Source organism: Muntiacus reevesi, chromosome 2, assembly GCF_963930625.1.
Source record: "Muntiacus reevesi chromosome 2, mMunRee1.1, whole genome shotgun sequence".
In the NCBI taxonomy this organism is placed as follows: domain Eukaryota; kingdom Metazoa; phylum Chordata; class Mammalia; order Artiodactyla; family Cervidae; genus Muntiacus; species Muntiacus reevesi.
Genome location: NC_089250.1, coordinates 105,914,380 through 105,935,813, shown reverse-complemented (window position 1 = coordinate 105,935,813; position 21,434 = coordinate 105,914,380). Strand labels below are relative to the sequence as shown.

Below are 21,434 nucleotides of genomic sequence, written 5' to 3'. Positions count from 1 at the left end.
CAACTGCACACCCACACAGACACACACCACCCCCTCGGCCTTCCTCCAGGAGACACGGCCACCCAAGCATCTCCAAGGAGACAGGGCCTTGACACAGACCCCCTCTCCAAGCACCTGCGCACCCCACCAAGCTCCCACCACTCCTCCAGTCCCCACTTACCCGGAGGACACTGACAAAGGCATCGAACTGGGCTTCTAGGGGGGCCCCTTGCTCTGGCAGGGGCAGACGGTGGTACCTGCCGGGTGACAGGGAACAGCCCATCAGGTAAGCCACACACCCCACACCCCGGACATCCCCCATTCCCGGGGGAGACACAGGCATGGCGGACTCAGCCCAACCTGCAGACGGTGAGACTGAGGCCGCACCAGGAGAGCAGGCCCAGCGAGCACCCACGCCCAGCACGCTGGGGCCTCCGCGCAGGCCTGGCCAGTACCTGTAGGAGGGCTGCAGGAAGAGGGGCCTCTTAAACACCTCCTCAGTCACATGCACATCGTCCTCGCCCCGGACGGCCACGGCGTGGGGCTCCCCCCGCAGGTCCTCGGTGTTGTGGTACACGTAGTACTTGTTCTCGCTCAGCTGGGCAAAGTCGTGGATCTAGATGGAGGCCAGGGGCCAGAGGGCCATGATGGACCTTGCTGGCTCAGCTCTGGAGGCACCTAAGCCACACGGAGGCCATGGACAGGCTGCTTGCCCTCCAGGGAGAACTACAGCCAGAGGTGCCTTCTGTGCCCTGGGAGTGCTGAAGGGACCGGGGTGACCGCTGGCCCGAGGGCAGCCACCCACGCCTCAGCTGATGCGTCCCACACCGCGGTCAGGCTGGAAGGGCTCTGCCCGGTGGGCAGCAGGAATTGGCCAAACCACCAGACTGAAGGACAGCAGGAAGCTGGTCAGCTGGGAGCTGGAGGGGACGAGGCCTGAGAAGGAGATGGGGAGACGACCACAGCCGGCGCGACCTCTGCGCCTGTCTGGGGAGGTCTCGGAGGAGGGGGGACACATGACCCCTACACACTATTTACACAGCTCTGTGGCGTGTGAACAGCCTCAGAGACCTGGACAAGTCCCCACGCTGTGAAGGAGGAGGTCAGAGGAACCTCAGAAACAGAGGCCCAGGGAGAGAGGCGGCCCCGCCCAGGCCTCACAGCTCATGGAAGGCTGAACCTGTCTTGGGACTTTCAGTCGAGTGCTCTCTGCCCTCCACCAGACACTTTTCTAAATAAGAACACTGAGTTTGGAGAGAAAAGCGGGGTGGGGAAAGAGCGGAGGCAAACAGAGCTGAGAAGAGAAGTTCTTACCCTGGTGCCCCGCGAGCTGGCCTTGCAGCAGCCACTGGCCCAAATGGGACAGCAGAGGGGCAAGCATGAGCCAGTAAAAGCTGAGCGGGCTGGGGCTCAGCTAAGGTGTCCAAGGCTACCAGGAGGGCGGCCTCCCACCCACGCAGGTGGCCCTCACCTCCTTCCGGATGGCCAGCTCCAAGCGCTCTGCTGGGACCCCAGGTCCAAGGCCCTGGAGGTTCTCATGAAGATTCTGCTTGTCTCGAGGCGTGTAGGATACAAAGTCCTCAGCAGCTCGCAGAAACAGCACAGGCTCCTCCCGCACACAGAAGATGATACACTCCTGCCGGGCACCCAAGGAGGAAGAAGCTATCACCACTATCCGGCGTGGACACCCACTCCACCACCCCTTCCCCGGACCTCCTCGAGGGCCCATCACCCCACTCTGCGCCTGCAACCTGAATCTTACCCCAGAAACAAAACTCAGGCCAAATGCCACCTGCTCCTGACCCTCCCTCCTCTCTACATCTTTCTCCCTTTGTGGACTATAGGGCCCTTGCAGGTAGAATCATGTCCTGGTGATTTTCATGTCCCCACAAAGCCTAGCATAGAGCCCTGAGTAAATCAGGTGCTGCTAAACATCAGCTGAAGACATGAATGCCCACCAGCACCATGCGATCGCTCAGCCACGGAGCACCATACAGACGGCGGGAGCTAGGTGGGCAGGCTCCACCCTAGAGAACTTGCTGGCACGATGGAATGGGATCCACGCTCAGCTAACACCCCCTCTTCACTCTGGCTCACTAAAGCCTCTCCACCTTCACCCAGGTTAAATCAGACTGCACACTATGAGCCTGCAATGCCAGTGGACCCTCCACCTCTGTCCTGGAGACACTCAAAACCCTGTCTCCACAGCAGGCAGAGAAAGGAGTCATGTAAAGCAGACACATGGAGTCCAGAGGTCTGGGTTTGGGTCTTGGGACACCACTCAGGGGCTGTGTTTCTTATCCTCCCTGGCCTCAGTTTTCTCCTCTGTAAAATGGGACAATAGCTCCCCACCCATGTAGGGTCAACATGAGGATGTAAGTCTTGGCTGTAATCATCATTCTATGGGTGTACAGAGGGGCTTCTGACCTCGGGGCTCCCATGTCCATACAGGACAATGCAATAAACATTTGCCCAGAATTTCCCAGTCGTGCTGAGCACAATCACCATCGACTTTGAAGGCCTGGCAGGGTCTGGCCCTAGTCACCATTCACCACCTCCCCCATAACATGGCCAGGGTCCTCCAGAGCCTCTGCAGTTGCCCCTCCGGGAAACCCATTTCCCCAGATTCGGGGACTGGTTCCTGCCTGGGAAATGGCCATGCTTACCCGGTGTCCATCCTTCTGGAGTTTCTGGAGGACCTGCCTGAACCCCGAGAGGCTGGGCTGTCCCATGCCGAACACAGCGAGCCCGCCCCGCACCTGCCGGAAGTTGGGGGCCCCACAGCTCTGCAGGGTGCCCAGCATGTCCGTCTTCTCAGTGACATCCCGCACCAGGAAGTAGCGGCCCTGGCGGGGGAGAGCCACAGGGGTCACTCAGATGACGCAGGGACAGCTACAGACAAGGCTCTATCCCAGGCCCCAGAGGATGGGGAGCAGGGAGCCAGGGTGGGGGACACGGTCCTCAGGTTGTCTGCAGACTCATGGGAAAAGTAGACAAAATACTTGTGATGCCAGGAGGGGTGTCATATAGTGTGGGAAGAGAGAAGACAACTCTTCCTGAAGGAGAATCAAAGAAGGCTTCATGCAGGAGGTGGCATCTGAGCCAGGACTCGAGGAAGGAGGGCAGGGAGAAGCAGTACCGAAACAGGAAGCTGAAGACCAAAGCTGCCTGTAGGGTGCGCCTGCAGCTCCCAGGGCAGAAAGCAAACATCTCTCACCCAGAGAGGAAGCTCATGGAAAAGAGGTTCAAGTAGGGAACCACAGCTGGGGCACCAGTAACCAACTAGGAGAAAGGTGGGAGCCACTTCCCAGGGGCCTGCCGTCCTGAGTATGGGCAGGTCTCTCCCTTCCCCAGCTGGGGACAGAGACCATAGAGAAAAAAGCAATCAGGTGAGAGCAGGGGGAACCAGGAGATTCATTCCCGGGCAAAGAGAAACCATGAAGTCATCTCATCCACCCATTCACCCACCTACCCATGCACCACTACCTCCCACCCAGACCCTCTTTCAACAAATACAGTTTAATCATCATGACTACCATTAATTCATTCCCTGACTGTTTTTGAGCACCTACATGATTACCCAAGCACTGTTCTAGAACCTGGGACTATAGCAGTCAACAAGACACATGAAAACTCATCTGCCCTTGGAGACTTCACTTTCCAGGGGATATTTTAAGGTTAAAAAAAAAGATAGATCTAGATAGATGTACATCTATGTCTACATCTCTATCTATGCACCAAAGAAGTCCTAAAACTTCAAAAGACAATGGGATGACTATTCTTAGCCTGAGAAGAGCAGTCTGGGGCCCCAAGCCCTTCAGGTTCCCATGTGTGTCTTCCTTGGTGCTTGGAGGGAGGGGTGTGGCCAGGCTGGGGCCGGGCAGGGGACACATGGGGACAGAAGAGCAGGGTCTCCACGGGGCAGCAAGAACAGGCCCTAGGTATCAGAGAGTAAGGTCCAGTGGGATCAGCGTCCCAGAGGATGGGGTGAGGCAGAGAAGGAGGCCATGGGGAAAGCAGGGGGAGATCAGGGAGGGAGCCTGTGAGGAAGGGGGGCTGCAGAGGTGGGAGGCAGGAAGGGAGAGGGAGGGGCAGGCCTGACCTCACCTGTACCAGGTAGTGCTCGGGGGTGGCATCTGAGAGCCGGCCCAGTGTGTAATGGGCTTTGAGTAGCTCATCGTGGATCTGGAACTCCTCCTTGCAGTTGTACCTGGCAGGGGCAGGATGCAGACGGTGTCAGGCAAGCACGGTAGCCAGGCCCACCCTCGCCAGGCCCACAGCAGGACCACCCCGTCCCACACATGCATTTATGACAGATGCTGCCTACTGTCCCCCAATATCCACTCTCCCCTTCTTCCTCAGCAATAGTTCCCTGAAATTGTGACTGGGCCATCCAGCTGAAGACTACAAGTCCCTGCCTCCCTTGCAGCTAGTGTGATCATGTGATTCAGTTCTGGCCAATGGGATGTGAGGAGAAGTATGCAACTTCTGGGCCATTCCCTTAAAGGAAAGAAGACGTATGCCTTCTACTCTTCCTTCCTCCTCTCTGGAAAGCACCCTAAAGTGATGGCAGGAGACAGATGCTGATGATGGCAGGGCAACAAAAGGAGGAGCCTGGCCAGTTATGGAGCAGTCATTCCAGCCTGCAATACCTCCTGGACTTTCGCGTAGAGAGACGCTTCCATCTTGGTTAAAGCCTCCTTAAACAAGGCTTACTTTGGCCCCAGAAGGTCCCCCTATCAGATTGTCTCTGAGAAGAGACCCCACACTGACAATCCCACAGAACAATGCAGCGGTTCAGGACACAGGCCTTGGGGCCTGGGTGTGACTTCAGCTACACGGCTTTGAAGTTACTCCGTCTGTAGTGTCTCCAGTAATTCCCACCTCCTAAGGGCTGCTGTGAGAAGACAAAGCACTAATGAAGTAAGTGCCTCAGGGACTCTAATCATCTAGTAATCTAATTACTATTACAAGCAAGAGTTCTACCTCCACCCAGGGCCATTTCAAACAAAACACACAGATTTCTGAAGATGCTAAACCTGGGGGAGGGCTGTGCATTCCAGACCCAAAAAAGCTTCTGTGCTGATTATAACAATGACTCAGACACAGCCTCCCAGGGCTCATGATCTGGGGTCTGACATCTCTTTACAAACGGGTAGGCAGGGTGATGGAATGAGTAGGGTGGGGAGCAGTAGACAGGAGTCGTGAGACCTGGGTTCCCTCAGCCAGCTCTGTCTCCCTTTCACACACGACCCATGGCGGGCAAATCCTGCCTTCCCAAAACTCAGTTTCCATATCTAGGTCAGTTTTCGTATCTGATCTAAAAAAGCTGTTGATTAGATCAGGAGTCAGAAAACTTTTCTATTAAGGACCAGACAGTAAACACTTTAGGCTTTGTGGGCCCCCCCACTCCCCGCAGTCTACTACAACTACTCAACTCTACCACTGCAGCCTTAAGCATCCTTTGATGATATGCAAATGAGTGGGCGTGGCTGTGTCCCAACAAAGACTTCTTTACCAAAACAGCGGTGACCTGATTTGGCCTGAAGGATACAGTTTGACAGCCCCAGTTTTGGATGATCTTCTAAGGTCCCTTCCACCACAAACAAGCTACACCGCAAGGATCACTAGGTCACAGTTGGCTCTAAGAGGCATGCACAATACCACTGAAGTGGGTTTTTACAGCACGCCAGAGAATGTTGAGCCATGCCATGCTTAAATTTTTGAATGTCATCCCTATATATCCTGATAAGGGAACTAAGCCTTTATGAGAGGGAAAAGGATTTGCCCAAGGTCACAGAGCAGGGGAGAGGCAGAGCTGGGCCCAGGATTTCCAACACATGTGCTCAAGACCCAACTGAGTTCTGCCGTGTGCTAGTCAAAAGACTCCACATCAAGTCCCTTTTACTTTACATCTCCTTCCTCCCCTTATCATGAGCAAAGTAATGTATTATGATTACAGCTTTCCTGTCAGGCCCCAAAGCCAGCAGGCCGGATTTATCACTCCTTCAGGTTTCCTTACACAGAAGGCCCCATCTGCTAGGCCTCTACCAAACGTCACCACATGGAACACATCCAGTGCTTAGCTAATCATGTCTACCTTCCTCCATCCTGGAGGGGTCCAAAGGCAGGGCGCTCAGTGGGAGGATGCGAGGAAAGACAAGGCTTCCCAACTCACCAGGAGACAGAGCCAATGTCCCTCCGGCTCTTTGGCCTCAGGCTCTCGGCACCCGCTCCTTCCCTGGACCCACAGGCTGTCCAGGTCTCCCAAAGTATGGGGCCAGAACAAACCCTCTGTCGCCTCTGGGAACATCCCTGAAAGGCCTAATTAGGAAAGTTGACCAACAACAGCTTCCAGCTTTTTCAGCCCAAGGCCCTTTAACAGCCTGGTGTCAACCTCAGTTTTGAACCATAATTACAGACTGGGGCGGGGGAGGGGGGTGGGGGGGGTGAATATCTAAATTTTACGCATCTAAGTACATAAACTTCCTTTTAAAAAGTTCAGTGAAAAATTACTCTCAAAAAAGCGTCCCAACCTCACCCCAGCCAGCCACTCTTCCCTTTTCCTACACTCCTTGGCAACCACGACATGATAAGTAATATGGGCTAAGAGAACCCCAAAAGACAGCAGTTCTGCCACCCACTTGCTGTGTGACTCCAGACAAACTGCTTAACCTCTCTGGGCCTCAGTGTCTTCCTCAGTGGCAGCAGATTGGATATGTTAAGTGCTGTATGCCACCACCCCTCCAGGCAGCTCCCCCCGGCCAGGTCTTCTGGGAACAGGGTCATACTTGTACTGCCACTCACGTGATCACGACGGGGGCCACCTTGTTGGGGATGATGGACTTGGCCTTACTGTTGTGCAAGCCCGTGGTCTGGAAGGAGTGGACGCTGAGTGAGTGCCGACCATCCATCGAGCCACCGTCCTGGAGGCCCTCAAAGGGGGCACTTGCCGAGACCGTCTGCTGGGCTGTGCTGGCCGTTGTACCCATAGTCTGCTGGCAGCCTCAGGACCCAAGACCTGTGGGGTAAGAGGAGGTGCGATCAAGGAGGGGATGGGAAAAGTCACAGCAGGAAGGGACCCAGCCCACCCCTCACCTCTGCCCTGTGAACAAAGTCTGAGGCCCAGAGAGGGCCCACTCACCCCGCAGCTGTCGCTCAGCAAAGCACGTGTTGGCTGAGGCCTACCATTGTGCCTGACCCTCTGCTGCTGCTCTGGGGAGAGTTATGGACATGGACAGACAAGAAGACACAACCCTGACCCCTTACAGTTTACCCCTCCCTAGTGAAGATAAGACAGTTAGAAAGAGGTTAACCATCCCAACCAAGTCAGGACCCAAGGTTCCAAGTACCTGGGTCAAGCCACATGGAGACCAGGCCTTCCAGACCGGGAGAAAGGGAAGGCTGTCACCAGAGGCAGAGGGAAGCCTAGAGATGGATTTGAAGGGTTTGTATGGGAACAGAACATAGCTGTGAATGTCACAAAAGAGGCCAGGGAAGTCCAGACTGGGTGAGTTCTCAGCAGATCAAGGCCCCTGAACTCTCCATCAACAACCTCAACATCAACAACTTCAGCATCAACAACGTCTACATCACCAACATCTCAACAGCCAAAGCTTTTGCCCAACATCCGGCATGCCGGGCCATCCTTGCGGTCTGACAATTCCCACTGCAGGGCTCTCTCCTAGGGAAGTAGTGAAGGATGTGTGCGAAGAGTGGGCTACAAGGGTGTTTTGTTGAGCGCAATGTTATTTATAGTAACAAAACACTGGAAACGGCCTGCAACAGGGGATTTGTCGAATAAATTATGGGGCATCTCTAAGGTGGAATGTTAAACAGCCTTAAAAATATATTGACTGATGTGGAAAGATAGCTAGGCAACCAGAAGGGAAGAGGAACAGGCCGCAAAGCAAGCACAGGATATAATCCATTTTAATACGTGAGCACAAATCAGGAGAAAAGTCCGGGAGGGCACACACCAAGACGCTAACCTAGGTCATCAGCTGGTGATGACATTACAGACAGTTTTTATTTTCTCCTTGTTCCTTATCTGCCTTTTCTGAACACTGGGTAGTAAAACCTACTTAAAACAAAAGAAAGGCTGGAGAAGCAGGCCAGGAGAGCCACTAGCAGCTGGCAGAGGGTGTGGGGGAGACTGGCTCAGGGGTCCGAGAACCAGGGCTGCTGGGAGGGAAGGGGCTGGGAATTCCACACAGACTCAAGAAGAAGCTGACAGACACGAGAGACAGAGGCTCACAGAACTTTCTCAGAGCCCAGCAGCAGCTGGTCCCCACGGCACTGATGGCCCAGGATCAGGGAGGGGAGGCAGTTCCCTGCCCCGCTGGTTCCCACTCCCACCTGCACCCTGAGTGTCAGTCGCTCAGTTGGGTCCAACTCTTTGCAACCCCATGGACTGTAGCCCGCCAGGCTCCTCTGTCCATGGGATTCTCCAGGCAAGAATACTGGAGTGGGTTGCCATTCCCTTCTCTAGGGGATCTTCCCAACCTAGAGATTGAGCCTGGGTCTCCTGCATTGACAGGCAAATTCTTTACCATCTGAGCCTCTAAGGAAGCCCTCCATTCTGAAAGCACAGGGACAATACAGTCCTTAGAACCTGACGGCTCCCCTCTGCTCCCCTCCCCAAGCTATCCTAATCCGGGCATGAGCTGCTCCCCATCAGTGGGACCACCTGCTCCCCACCATCCACACACCCCCAGCCCTGCCCTCTCATAAGCAGCAGCAGCACCTCAGGAAGGGGATGGAGGGGTCAGGAGACAGCACGAAGCCCGGGAAGCAGGTCACTCTGAAGGCTGAGCTCACCACAGCCTCACTCCTCGAGGGGTCAGAGTTCCTGGTTCCAAGGCAGGTGCTCCCCCAGCTTTCCAGGGCTGTGCCCTCAGACTCCCCCTTCCCAGAGTCACCCAGACAGAATGACTACTCATTCCGTCCCTCCCAGCACCCCAAACCACCACCTCTCCTTCTCCAGTTTGGAAAGGGTCCCCTCTCTCTCCAGCCCAGCCTTGTCATCCTTGACAACTCCCAGCAGGCGTGTGACAGCTCTGCTAACATGCACACCTTGTGTTTATAAGAGCCTCGTCGCAGCTCTCCACACCCGGGTCAATCTCTCTCTCTCTTTTTTCTCTCTTTTCCTTTTTTTCTTGGTAGAAGGTGGAAGGACTAAGGCTCTATTTCCAAACAGAAACTCAGGCGCTCAGAGAAGGTGAGGGGCTCCACAGTGGATCTCCTGCTGACTATCAGCAGAGCCAGAACCTTCTCTCCATGGCTCCCCAACGTTCCCCAGACCCCTCGCGGCAGCCTGGGTCAGAGAGGCATTGGGCAGGGGGGGTGGGAAGAACCGCCTCCAAGAATGGGCTCAGTGGCTGTCCCAAAGGAGGGAGTGACGGATGGACATGGGAAAGAACCGCAGGAGGCAACAGCTGGCTTCAGCTGCCAGGCCAAAGCCGAGCCCTGCTCCCACGGGTGAGGCCGGGCCTGACACCCACCTCGCCGCCCCCACAGCTCCAGCTCTAGTGTCTCACAGGCTTCAGAGGCGATGACAGGCCCCAGCCGGTCCCTGAAAGGACAGCCCAGACACAGTACAGATGTGCACAGCTGTAGGCTGTGGGAGTGGGGGAAGGACTGCGGCCTCTGAAAGTTGACCTGTCTCCAAAATGTCTACAAGAGGGGGAAACCCCAGGTTTCCCAGGTTTATCACTCTGCAAGTCTCCCCCCAAATCTCTTTCAACTCAGGCTAGAGTGAGCCTCACCAGTACAGGGTCCTTCACCCTGCAGGCCCCATGCTCTGGGACGTTCAGCAACTTACTTCTCCCCTCTGGGCCTCAGTGTCCCCATCATAAAGTGACAGTGGATGAGATAGTCTGAAGGCCGCTTCCACAAGGGTCTGGCTCCTAAGATTGGCAGTCCTAGCTGTGACACCACTGCTGTCCATGGCCAGGGCCAGGGGCCAGCAAGGGCAAATGTGGAGGAGGTCCCTACTGCTCAATTCTCTGCTAGAAGGAGAATCAGGAGTAGACTAGGATAAGACTAGACAGTAAGATAGGAGGGTCTGTGAGCCTGGACAGTTTGCAAACATTTATGCCTTATTTTCCTAACTTCTGACTAAAAGCAAGCATTTCCTTCAATCACGAGTGAAGGCTGCCCGTGTCGTGTCTCAGAGCCCAGGACATGGTCACCACTGAGCTCAGAGATGTTTTCACATCACACAGCGGCTCTGCAAGTATCTAGAAACGTGGCTTGCACTCATCACTCCCTTCATACCACCACATAATTATCAGACCAGGGACCACTCTGGTCTCAGTCTCTCCATCTCTAATTCAAACCACCAGCTCCCCTCTATCCTTTGTCCTGGACATGATACAGAAGCCATGATCTTCAGCTTGTCAAATCCTGTGAGCTTGGACAAGATGAATGGTGGCTATTCCAAAAAAGAGTCTGGCTCTTCCAACTGAAGCAGAAAGCTGGACATCTGCTCCTGAGCCAGCCACCATTCTGCCCCATTCCTTTCTTTGCCTTTCCTACCCACCAGACCCTCTTGCAAAATCCCAAGTCCTGCTTTAAGGAATGCTCAGACTACAGGAAACTCCACAAATGGCCATCACCAAGCCACCAAGAGCAGAGATTCAGAGTAGCTATATCCCTGGAGCCAATTAGTCCAACCTTCTCTTTCTACAGATGAGGAAACTGAGGTCCAGAGAGGAAAAGTGATGAGCTCCAAATCATAAAGGAAGAGGTCATAAGGACAGAAGAGGGACCCAAGGCTCCCAGCCCCCATCCCAAGTCGCCTGGCTGGGCGTGCTGACTCCAGCCTGAGGCAAAGGGGAGCCTTTGTTGTGAGCACACAGAGATTGTACTGAGCAGACACTATACTGCTGGCCAAGTCAGGGGTTGTTGGTAAGTATGTGATTCCCAAGCCTACCTGGGGTGAGCAGAAAGGGGAGGGTTTAGCAGGTACCTGAGATAGCCAGTGATCTTGAGTAATGACCCAGGGACATTTCAGGAGGACCAATGGGTGGACCTCTGACGGCAAAGCATCTAACATATCTCATTTATTCCCAACCCGATACGAAGAGCCGACTCATTGGAAAAGACCCTGATGCCGGGAAAGATTGAAAGCAGGAAAAGAAGGGGACAACAGAAGATGAGATGGTTGGATGCTTGAGCAAAGTCCAGGTGACAGTGAAGGACATGGAAGTCTGCCATGCTGCAGTCCATGGAGTCGCAAAGAGTCAGACATGACTTAGCAACTGAAGAACAGCAGCAACAAAAAAAAAGGTGTCAACTCTTACAGCTCAATGTTAAGCCAACAAAATACCCAATGTAAAATGGCAAAGGATCTGAAGGTCTATACGGATGCCAAAGAAGCATATATAAGTTGTTCAGCATCTTACATCATTAGCAAAATGCACTAGAATGACAAACCTGAAAAGACCAACAACATCACGGGTTAGTAAAGCTGTGGAGGAACTGGAGACATGGTGCTTAAGTATAACATCGCACAGCCACTTTGCAAGACAGCTTTGGAGTTTCTTACAAATTTAAACAGATACTTACCACGTGACTCAGCACTTATACTCTCAGGTAGATAACTACCCAAGAGAAATGAAACCATGTCAGCACTATTCATTACAGCCCCAACAGAAATCAACCTACAAGTGCATCAGCTGGTGAACAGATGAAAAAACTGTGCACATCCATAGAATGAAATTGTTGTTGTTTAGTCGTTGTGTGTGACACTTTTGCAACCCTGTAGACTGTAGCCCACCAGGCTCCTCTGTCCACAGGATTTCCCAGGCAAGAATACTTGAGTGGGGTGCCATTTCCTTCTCCAGGGGATCTTCTCAACCCATGAACTGAACCCACGTCTCCTGCATTGGCAGGCAGATTCTTTACCACTGAGCCACCAGGGAAGCCCACAATGGAATACTACGCAACAATTTTTAAAAAGGAAAAAGTAATTGATATACACATGACATGGGATGAACCTTGAAAACATCACACTAAGAGAAACACACCAAGCCTTGGAGACTTCAAAATACATAGTCCCATTTGTATGACATCAAGCAAAGGTAAAACTCTAGGGGCAGAAAGCAGATGGATAGTTGTCAGGGACAGGGGACTCTAATACACAGGGGCTTGAGGGCACCTTTGGGAGATGGAATTGCTCCATATATTGAATGTGGCGGTTATACAACTACATACGTTAGCCAGTGCTGAACTGTATACTTAACATGGGAGAATTCTGTTATATGAAGTTTACCTAAGTAAATCTGTTAAAAACAAGAGGAGCTCGCTCCTTCCCATCACCTCTTCCTCCTTAACTCCAGAACTCACCCACTGTGAAACCTCAAAGCTTCCTTCCTGGACCTTAGTTGCCACATCTGTAAAATGGGGACAGTAGTAGTTCCTCCGCTGTGGGGTTGCCATGGAGGGTAAACAATAGAGTTGATCTCTGAACGACACAAAGGTTAGAGACGCTGACCCTCCGTGCAATCTAAGGTATGTACCGGCAGTTCCGAGTATATGGATCCAACCAACCACAGACTGCACAGCAGGTATCTATGAAAAAAACTCACACATAAGCGAACCCACGCAGTTCAAACCTGTGGGGTTCAAGGGTCCACCGTGTAATTAGACAAGCCTGCAGAACAGGGCCTAGTCAGTGAGTGCTCCATAAAAATCAGCTGTTAGCATGCAGGTCAGACTAACACTCATCAATCAGACTCTGGAGCTGCGCTGTGCAATACAGTAACTGCCAACTAGGATGCACTGCAAGTGTAAAATACAGATTCAAAGACTTAGTGCCAAAAAAAAGTGAAACATCTCAGTAACAATTTAGTATTGTTGATTATATGTTTAGTTCAGTTGATTATATGTCAAAATTATAGTAGTTTTATATTATTGGGATTAAATAACATATGTTACTAAAATTAAGTTCATCTATTTAGTTTTACTTTTTTATGTGGCTATTTAAAATGACATGTGGGATTTCCCTGATGGTCCAACGGTTATAATTCCGTGCTTTCACTGCAAGGGGCATGCGTTTGATCCCTGGTCAGGGAACTAAGACCCCCATATGCTGTAAGGCACAGCCAAAAACTTAATCAATTTTTTAAAAAATGACACATATGATGAAACTATCACAACATTGTAAACCATTAATTGAAAAAACATGTGGCTGACTTTATACAGGTATCCCCCATCTTTTTGGAAGTTTGCTTTATGCCACTTTGCTCTTCCCAAAGACCTATATTAATAACTGCTTTCACTAACCATAAGAAATCAAAAGAGGATTTTGCTTTCACAAAAAAAAAAAAAAAAAAAGTGGAAGATAAAAATAGTATCGAGCACTTGTCTTGCAGGAGACACGACAGAGGCAGTGCACCCCGTGCAGGAAGAGTGACCCCGCCAAACTCCTTCCCGGCACCACTCTCTGCATCTCAGCATCATGCCCCAGAGCTCTGATCTACAGGGTCAGCATCTGTGCTTTATAACCATTCATTTTGCACATCCATTAGCAAGAGGTGTCCTAAGGTAATTTTGTCTCCGCTTAATGCCACTTCAGCTAACAAAACTTCCACAGGAACACTCTACTTTCGGAGAGCAGGGAAACCCATATTCCTGTTGGACAATGCTGCTGACTCTCAAGTCCTCCGTGGTCCCTGAGGGTCCCCCCCGGTCAGCTCAGATTCCTCAGAGCTGAGCCCAGTGACTGCAGCAGGTATGAACTCATAACCTTCTGTGTGGGGCATGAGGAAACCCCAGGAAGGCAGTGCTAGCATCTCCATTCAACAGACAGAAAAGTGAGAACTCCCCAATATCCTCACGCCTAGTTGGGAGACACAGTGATTTCAACTCAGTGTGACGGCTCAGACAGTAAAGAATTCGCTTGCAAGGTGGGAGACCTGGGTTTGTTCCCTGGGTTGGGAAGATCCCCTGGAGGAGGGCATGGCAACCCACTCCAGTATTCTTGCCTGGAGAATTCCATGGACAGAGAAGCCTTGCAGGCTACGGTCCTCAGGGTCACAGAGTCAGACACAACTGAGCAACTGAGCACAGACACAGACAGAAAACTTAACGTGAAAGGTGGACTCTGGGGCCGAAATTCCCATCCCTACCGCATACTAGTCATGTGGCACAAGGCTTAACTTCTCTGAGACTCAGTTTCCCCAACCATAAACTCTATAACCCCAACTATAACTCTGCCTCCCTAACTGGATGATCTGGGGATGAAGTAAGTGAATGTGTTTAAGGTGACACCTACCCAGCCCAACACAGAGCGAGGGCACAGCTCACTAGCTGCCCTTCGCATCACCCCAGACCCCAGGCTCCCTGCACTCTCTCCCTACCTTCTCCATGTTCCCTCCCTGTAACCGCAGACTGATACCGGGTCTAAACCTCCCCGGCCAGGACCGGGGCCCCATCCAGACACTGCCTGTTAAAGGAAAGTCTGGAGGAATAAGTGGGCTCAGTAGTGCCCTGGCGCTCATCCTGGGCAAACAACAGGGCCAAGCGGGGTTGGGCCACAGCACCTGCCCTGCTGTAGAAACACACAGTCGTTAAGTCTCCCTGTTTCACTCTGTTTTGGTAAATCACCTAGGAAAATTTCAATCTGCCTCTGGTCTTAATCCAAAACCAAGAGAGGGGATTCCCTGGTGGCTTAGTGGTAAAGAATCTGCCTGCCAACACAGGAGACACGGGTTTGATCCCTGGTCCAGGAATATCCCACACGCTGTGGGACAGCTAAGCCTGTGCACCCCAACTCCTGAGCCATTATTCTAGAGCCCGGGAGCTGCAACTACTGAGCCCACATGTCCAAGAGCCTGTGCTCTGCAACAAGAGAAGCTACTGCAATGAGAAGCCTGCACACCACAACTACAGCGCAGCCCTCACTCGGTGCAGCTAGAGAAAGCCCACGTGCAGCAATGAGGACCCAGCACAACCAATAAAATTTTTAAATGTTTTTAAATAAAATTATTTTTAGAAAAAGAAAAGAACCGAGAGTCTAGCTCTTCTCTGGAACCTTGGGTAAGTCCTCTCTTTGCTCCAAAAACCCACCCACATCCTTAGTTGGTCCAACCGCTCTGCCACTGCTGGTCACTGGCCCCTGACTAGTCCAACGATAGCAACCTCCAGGAAAGAAGGCTTCTTCCTTCTCTCTGTCCCCCTGCCACCCATCCTCCAAGCAGCAGCCAGAAGGATCTTTAAAGCCCTAAATCATGTCATCCGCCCTACTTAGCTGCTTCCTCTTCTGTAAAGTGGGAGTCATAAACCCTTATAAAGCCTCACCTCCCTTAAGGGTTGTTGTCAGTAGCACAGATAGAAAAGCCACAAAGACATAGAATGGCCCCAGTAGGCTGCAGGAATGGAATGATTACCACGGGAACATGGACGGCCACAGGCAGAGGGCACTCAGGCGGAGGTCATGTCACTTCTGTCCATAATGCCGTGACATGCAAAGCCCTCACCCCCGCGGACAGGCCCCCACCCCCTCTCCCAGCTCTGACGCTCCAGCCGCAGGCCATGTCCAACTCCTCCTTCCAACACCATAGGCCCTCTCCTCCTCACGGCACCCACCACTCCTCTGCCTGGAACACCCTCTAGCTTGTTCACGTGGCTGCCCCTTCCCCTGGTCTTGGCTCAAATGCCCCACCTCAGAAGCCTCTGTGGGGTCCTGGCAATACTGGCTGTCCACACCCCACCCCCTCAGCACTCCTCCTGCTCATGACCTTTCACTCCTCAGTTGCCTCACTGATGGGATTATGTCTACAGCAGCAGCCTCCCCAACTTCCCAAGAGCTGGTCGGTGCCTGATGTGTCCACGGCTTGGCCCCAGCACCAAACCGCACATGGGTCCCAGCAGATGCTCAGGAAACATTTCTGAGATGAACACGTGACAACTTGGGGGCATCTTTCAGGACCACAGAAGAGCGCCTGGCATCAAGGACCAGTTCTCAGCCCACATAAGAGGGTGTGGGGAAAGATGCTCCCACCCTGGACTCTCACCAGGACTGCCCTCCTCCCTACCCTTCCACATCCTACCTGCCAGCTCCTCCAGGAAGCTCTCCCTGACTACACACCCACCCCCATCTCTCAGCTCCCACTGCCCATTGTGAGCATCACAAAATGGGACTCTCCATTCGCTTCCACGGCATGCTGTTCCCAGCAGTGGCTACCCTATGTCTTGGGTCCCGCTGCCTGGCTCCAGGGAAGAGCCAGACACATACTTGCTAAGGGAACAAATCAGCTCCATCACTTCACCCTCTCACCCTGGCCAGCTCCTTGTTGATGGGACCAAGGATGGTACTCAACAAGCAGGCACACAAGGTGGAAAGATGTCTAAACATTTTAGTACTTATTTCTGAGCTGGGGGACTGAATATGGTTATTTATCTTCTTTTTTGCTTATTCACCACTTCTAAATCTCCTACAACAAACATTATTACTTTGGGAATGTTTTTAAGTACGGTTATTTGCAGCAGTTTCAAAGCTGGACAAAGGTCACAGCTCCCCACCCAGTGTAGCCCCCTCACCCACCCCTAGTCCCCCTGCACACCCTCAGCTCGATGCCTTTGCCACCTGCTCCCCCTCTGCCTGTGGTTGTTCATGTTCCCATGATAATCACTCCATTCCTACAGCCTGGCGGGGTTTTCCGTGTCTGTGTTGTTTCTCTGTCTTTGCTCCTGACAACAACTCTCGAGGGAGGTGAACAGGGTTTATGGCTCTCACTTTGCCAAAAGAAAACCGCTAAGCAGGGCCGGCTATGTGAATTTCCCCAGGCTGCCTACAATGCGGGAGACCCAGGTTCAATCCCTGGGTTGGGAAGATCACCTGGACAAAGAAATGGCACCCCACTCCAGTATTCTTGCCTGGAAAGTCCCATGGACAGAGAAGTTGTGTAGGCTACAGTCCATGGGGTCACAAAGAGTTGGACACGACTGAGCGACTTCACTTTCTTTTCTTTCACTTTCATATGGCTTAGCAGAGGCAGAAATCTAGTTTCTGCTGCATGGCCCATCACCTCATGTCTTTGGCGGGTCACCCAGACCCATCCCTTCATACAATCTCTGCTCCTTAGCCTCTTTAAAACTAGGATGAGGTCAATTTAAAAAAAATTAAAAGGGAATTCCCTGATCCAGTGACTAAGACTCCACACTCCCAATGCAAGGGGCCCGGATTCAATCCCTAATCAGGAAACTAGTTCCTGCATGCCCCAACTAAAGATCCCACTGCTGCAACGAGGACCCAGTGCAGCCAAATAAAGAAATAAATATTTTAATAAAATTAAATGAAGCTATCTGGAATCTGAGATTGCAGGAGACCTTCACCAGCTGAATATCTTTCTGAAATATTTCCATTTTTGCTAAACTGAAAAAAAAAGGTTAAAAGTTAAAATCAGAAGGTAAATGAATGTTTGGAAATAAAGCCATGTGTTCAGCAGTGGGCTGCCTCTGTGAGGCGGGCCTTGAGTTCCAGACTTCAGCCTGCAAACGACGGGAAGCCCCCAGAGATGGAACTCGAAGTGGGACAAAGGCAGGCGGGGCAGAGCAACCAGGCAGCCAGCTGAGGACCTGCAGTGAGTAGAGGCCAAGGTCAAAGGAAGGGGATCACCCTGCAGGTGGACCCCTGGGCTGGGGGAAGCTGCAGGTGAACCGCAGGCCCCCACTCTCAATGAAGGGCAAACGAGCCTCCCTCTCAGCTCACCTGACAGGTGGAGAACAGACAGGGGGTCCTGCCTGCTCTGCAGCCAGCAAAGACCCTGGCACGTGTCACCAGATGCTCCAGTAGGGCCTGCAGGCTCCTGGAATCTGGGACGCTCAGGAAGGACAAGGGCCCTTTCCAGCACCCCAGTTGTCTGCCTCCAGGTTTAGGGAACCCCTACCTCAGGGGCTCCCCATGGTGGGCCAGCTGTCCTGAGAGGACGCTCTGCCGATGTGGTGGGACCTTAGATTGGCGATGGGGCAGGGGACTACAACGGGCATCCAGAGGAGAAGTCAGAAAATCTGAACACAGATTATATTTTGTTGGATAAATAAGCTCACTTCCTTGGATGTCAAAATGTGGAAATGAGGAGAATGTCCTCATTCTTAGGAGACACAAGCCAAAGGGTTTACAGGTGCAGGATCCTGATATCTATGAATTTCATATGGTTTAGGGAGTAGGGGAGAGGGAACAAATACTAGCAACTGGTGAGGAGGGACTTGCGTTCTCGTCTTTCAACTTTTCAGTAGGTTTGAAATTTTTCAAAATAAAAAATTGGTATTTAAAGTATTTTTAAAATTAAAACATGTTTAAATATTTAGCTACCTTATAAGAAGCTACTTTTCCACACATTCCCCTTCCTGAAACCTCAGAGAAGGCATCTCATCTGGAAGGAGAAAGTCTTCAGTCCGCACATGCAAAGTGCTTGAGCTCTACGGTTTTCTTTCTTTCCATTCTCATTAGCTGCTAGGACCTGAAAGTCAAGGAATTTCCAATCCAACTGCAGATCTCCAGAGAACCCAAATATGCCCATCAGGAGGGTGCTGCGGGATGCCCCTGCTGCCCTCCAGGCCTGTGGGCCACGTGGGGACAGTGCTCCAGGTTGAGCCCTCGTCCTGGGTCAGCCCCACAAGCGCCGTATCCGGTCCACTTGTGTCCCAGCATCTGTGGGTCTTCCATCTTTCCCAAGCGTGTCCTCTTCCCCCAGGCCCCAGCAGCCCAGACAGGGCCACACTGTCTCAGCACGCACCGACCCTCTGAGAAGAGGGTGGCCCACCTCCCTCATTGTGACCACTCCATGGGGCTGGCTCCAGCCCCTGGAAAGCCTTTCTCTCGGGCTCAGCCCCTGCTTCCCTTCCTGTCCTGGAGCATGTATATGGCTTTCTGGTCCCAAGGCAGGACTGGCCTCCTCCAAAGAAATCTCCCTGGTGGAGATTCTGCCACCCTTGAACCACCGGCCCAGCTTCTCAGCCTGGGAAAAACCTCCAGTAAATGCCCACAGTGGGGACTTCCCCGGTGGTCCTGTGGTTAAGATTCTGTGCTTTCACTGCAAGGGGCATGGGTTCAATTCCAGGTTGGGGAACTAAGATCCCACAAGATGCATAGCCCCCCCCCCCAAAAAAAGGAATGCCCACACTGCCTTCAGCCCCTCTCCCTCCCTTCATCTGTATTAAACAAACCAGACAAGGGATAGGGCAGCTAGCTGAGAGTGAGGCTGCCTACAGCAAGGGCCACACTCCTAATCTCCCCCACAGCTACTTGGGACAGGTGACTAATCCTAGCTAATGAAACATGAGGGACAGTGTCCTTTGCAAATTCCGGATCCTTCCCTATGAGCCTCCTTTACTCCTTTCCTCCAGCCTGCTGCCTGGAACACAGGCATGATGGCTGACATTTAGCAGCCGTCTTGAGCTGTGAGCACATGAAGCCACACCCCGGGAATCTATGTAGCAGAATCACCACATCATGGCCTGGACTGCAGAGCTCCGGGCTCGGAAAGGACACAGAAATAAACTTCCATCTTGTATAAACCACTGTCATTTGGCTTTTCCTATTACTCGCAGCCAAATCTAATCCTGACTAATGCACTCTGTTATTTTTAGGGATGGCCCTCAATGACCACAAGCCGCAAGGCACAACTTCCTTCTTCCTCCTTTCTCAGGAGAACATCAAGTTCCCTCTGGTCGTGCTCAGGCAGGTCAACACCACCAGGATCCCGTGAGTCCAGCCCATGCTGGGGCCACAGCAGCTCACGGAATACAGAAGACGCTGTCCATGGCCACCAGGGCCCATGGGGTAGCTGAGGATATGCACAAATGTCACGCCACCACTGACTGACAGATCATGTGATGCAGAAGCCTTCTCCAAGTCATCTGCAGAAATCTAGAAGGTTCCAAGCTGCTAAATGTGTGTTCCACCCTGTAGATAGAGGCTTGGACTCCACTCCTCCAAAAAGGAAGACAGAGACCACAAGTGTCCCCATCTGGAGTCTCTCTGAGTCCCTCTCGAGGCCTTTCTGATGAGGAGAACTCTGCAGAAAACAAACAGGTATTATCTGGCTAGGAGGCACCCTGCCTATAGGTTCTGTCGAGCAGGAGGGGAGTATAGACATCCCCGGGGAGGTGTCAGTCAACCCTGGGAAGGACATTCCTTCTGTGCCTGAAAGAGGCTGAAGCTCCTCTCCATCTAGGATTAAGAGTAGTGGGAGGGCCCTGGAGAGAGCACGGTTAGAAGCACCTGGATACCCTCACATGCCCAATAACGGTGCTCCAAGAAGCTGGCCATTTGGGCTTTTCAAGGTCAGCAGAACCTACAGTATCCTGACACCACACCGAGGGCCCTGACCCTGCCAACACTCTCCTGGCTGCTTGCAGGGACTGGGCTCCAAAGGGCCAGTGGGAACTTACACTTGAACCCCATTTCTGACCTCCAGCAATGCCACAGGGACCTGAAGCATCATTTTAAGGAGCTGGGAAGAATGATGACCCAATTCTGGGGTTTGTCCCCACCCGTCCCAGCCCTGTGGCCTCCAGTTTAGACTCCCTTGCCTGACCTTCCAGCCTCCCGTTCCCACCCTCACCATCCCCTATTTACCCTCCACACCCCTGACACTCCAGGCAAAGCCAAGGTCTCAGCTGCGCCATGGGAAGGAGCAGGTCAAGCTGCAAGAGATGTTCCCCTCCAGCACCGGTTCTCTGAGAAGCCTCAAGTTCCACCTAGTCCTCTGTGGGTCACATCTGATGTCCACCTAGGAAGTAGGAGGGCTGGTCAAGATTGGTAGGACGAGATTTTAGCAGCTCAACCCTCTGTGCAAAATCAATCTTTCACAGAAGTTCAATGTATAAAACAGCTAGAAGCAGAGCTGCTGTGCTGACCGCCAGCCTAGGAAGAGGGCTGCCAAGCTTTTGGTCCCCAGACCCACTGTGGGGCCCCTCCTAGGGAGGAGCACCACCAGAGCTGCTGGCCAGAGATGCTCAAGGCCCTTGACTGCTGGAATCTCCCAGCATGCATCTGGCCCTTCCCTGCCTCCATGCCTCTGCCCTCCTGGTCCTACAACTAGGAATGCCATCCAAGACTATGCAGTGGAAATGTCCCCTTCCCCTCCAAACCTTCCAACACACAGCCTGGACCCCAAATGACCCTGACCTTGAACCCACTGGACTGGTGTTTGGTAAGTACAAGCCTCATCTCCCCACTCTGGATCTGATGTTCCTCCGCGCCGCCCGCCCCAACCCCCCCACCCAGGGTAGAATCCACAATAGTTGTAGGTTCCGAATGTCACTGTGCTAAACAAACTGCACATCTACTATCATTTCAGCTTCGGAACAACCCTATAAGAAAGGCAGACACACAAGCTTTTGTGCCATTTAACAGATGGAAAAACTGAGGCTCAGAGAGTTCACTACATGACATAACAGAGCCAGGCCTCTGGTTTCGCAGCCTGGGCTGTTTCCACTGC

General features: G+C 52.5%; 1 protein-coding gene across 7 annotated transcripts in view; it reads right to left on the bottom strand.

The window, feature by feature from the left end:
* PALD1 (phosphatase domain containing paladin 1) overlaps nt 1-21,434 on the bottom strand; it is an 84,889-nt gene that overhangs the window by 36,620 nt on the left and 26,835 nt on the right. For 5 of the 7 annotated variants that reach the window (XM_065922513.1, XM_065922512.1, XM_065922511.1 and 2 more), the window contains 6 exons: nt 6,787-7,000; nt 4,087-4,189; nt 2,646-2,825; nt 1,451-1,615; nt 435-595; nt 161-236 (listed from right to left, as the gene is read on the bottom strand). In XM_065922513.1, the coding sequence (XP_065778585.1) occupies nt 161-236; nt 435-595; nt 1,451-1,615; nt 2,646-2,825; nt 4,087-4,189; nt 6,787-6,971 (870 nt within the window). In that variant the 5' untranslated portion in view covers nt 6,972-7,000. Of the gene's footprint in view, nt 1-160; nt 237-434; nt 596-1,450; nt 1,616-2,645; nt 2,826-4,086; nt 4,190-6,786; nt 7,001-18,301; nt 18,324-20,569; nt 20,658-21,434 lie in introns of those variants that run through there. The other 2 variants (XM_065922517.1, XM_065922514.1) reach the window with 2 other exon arrangements.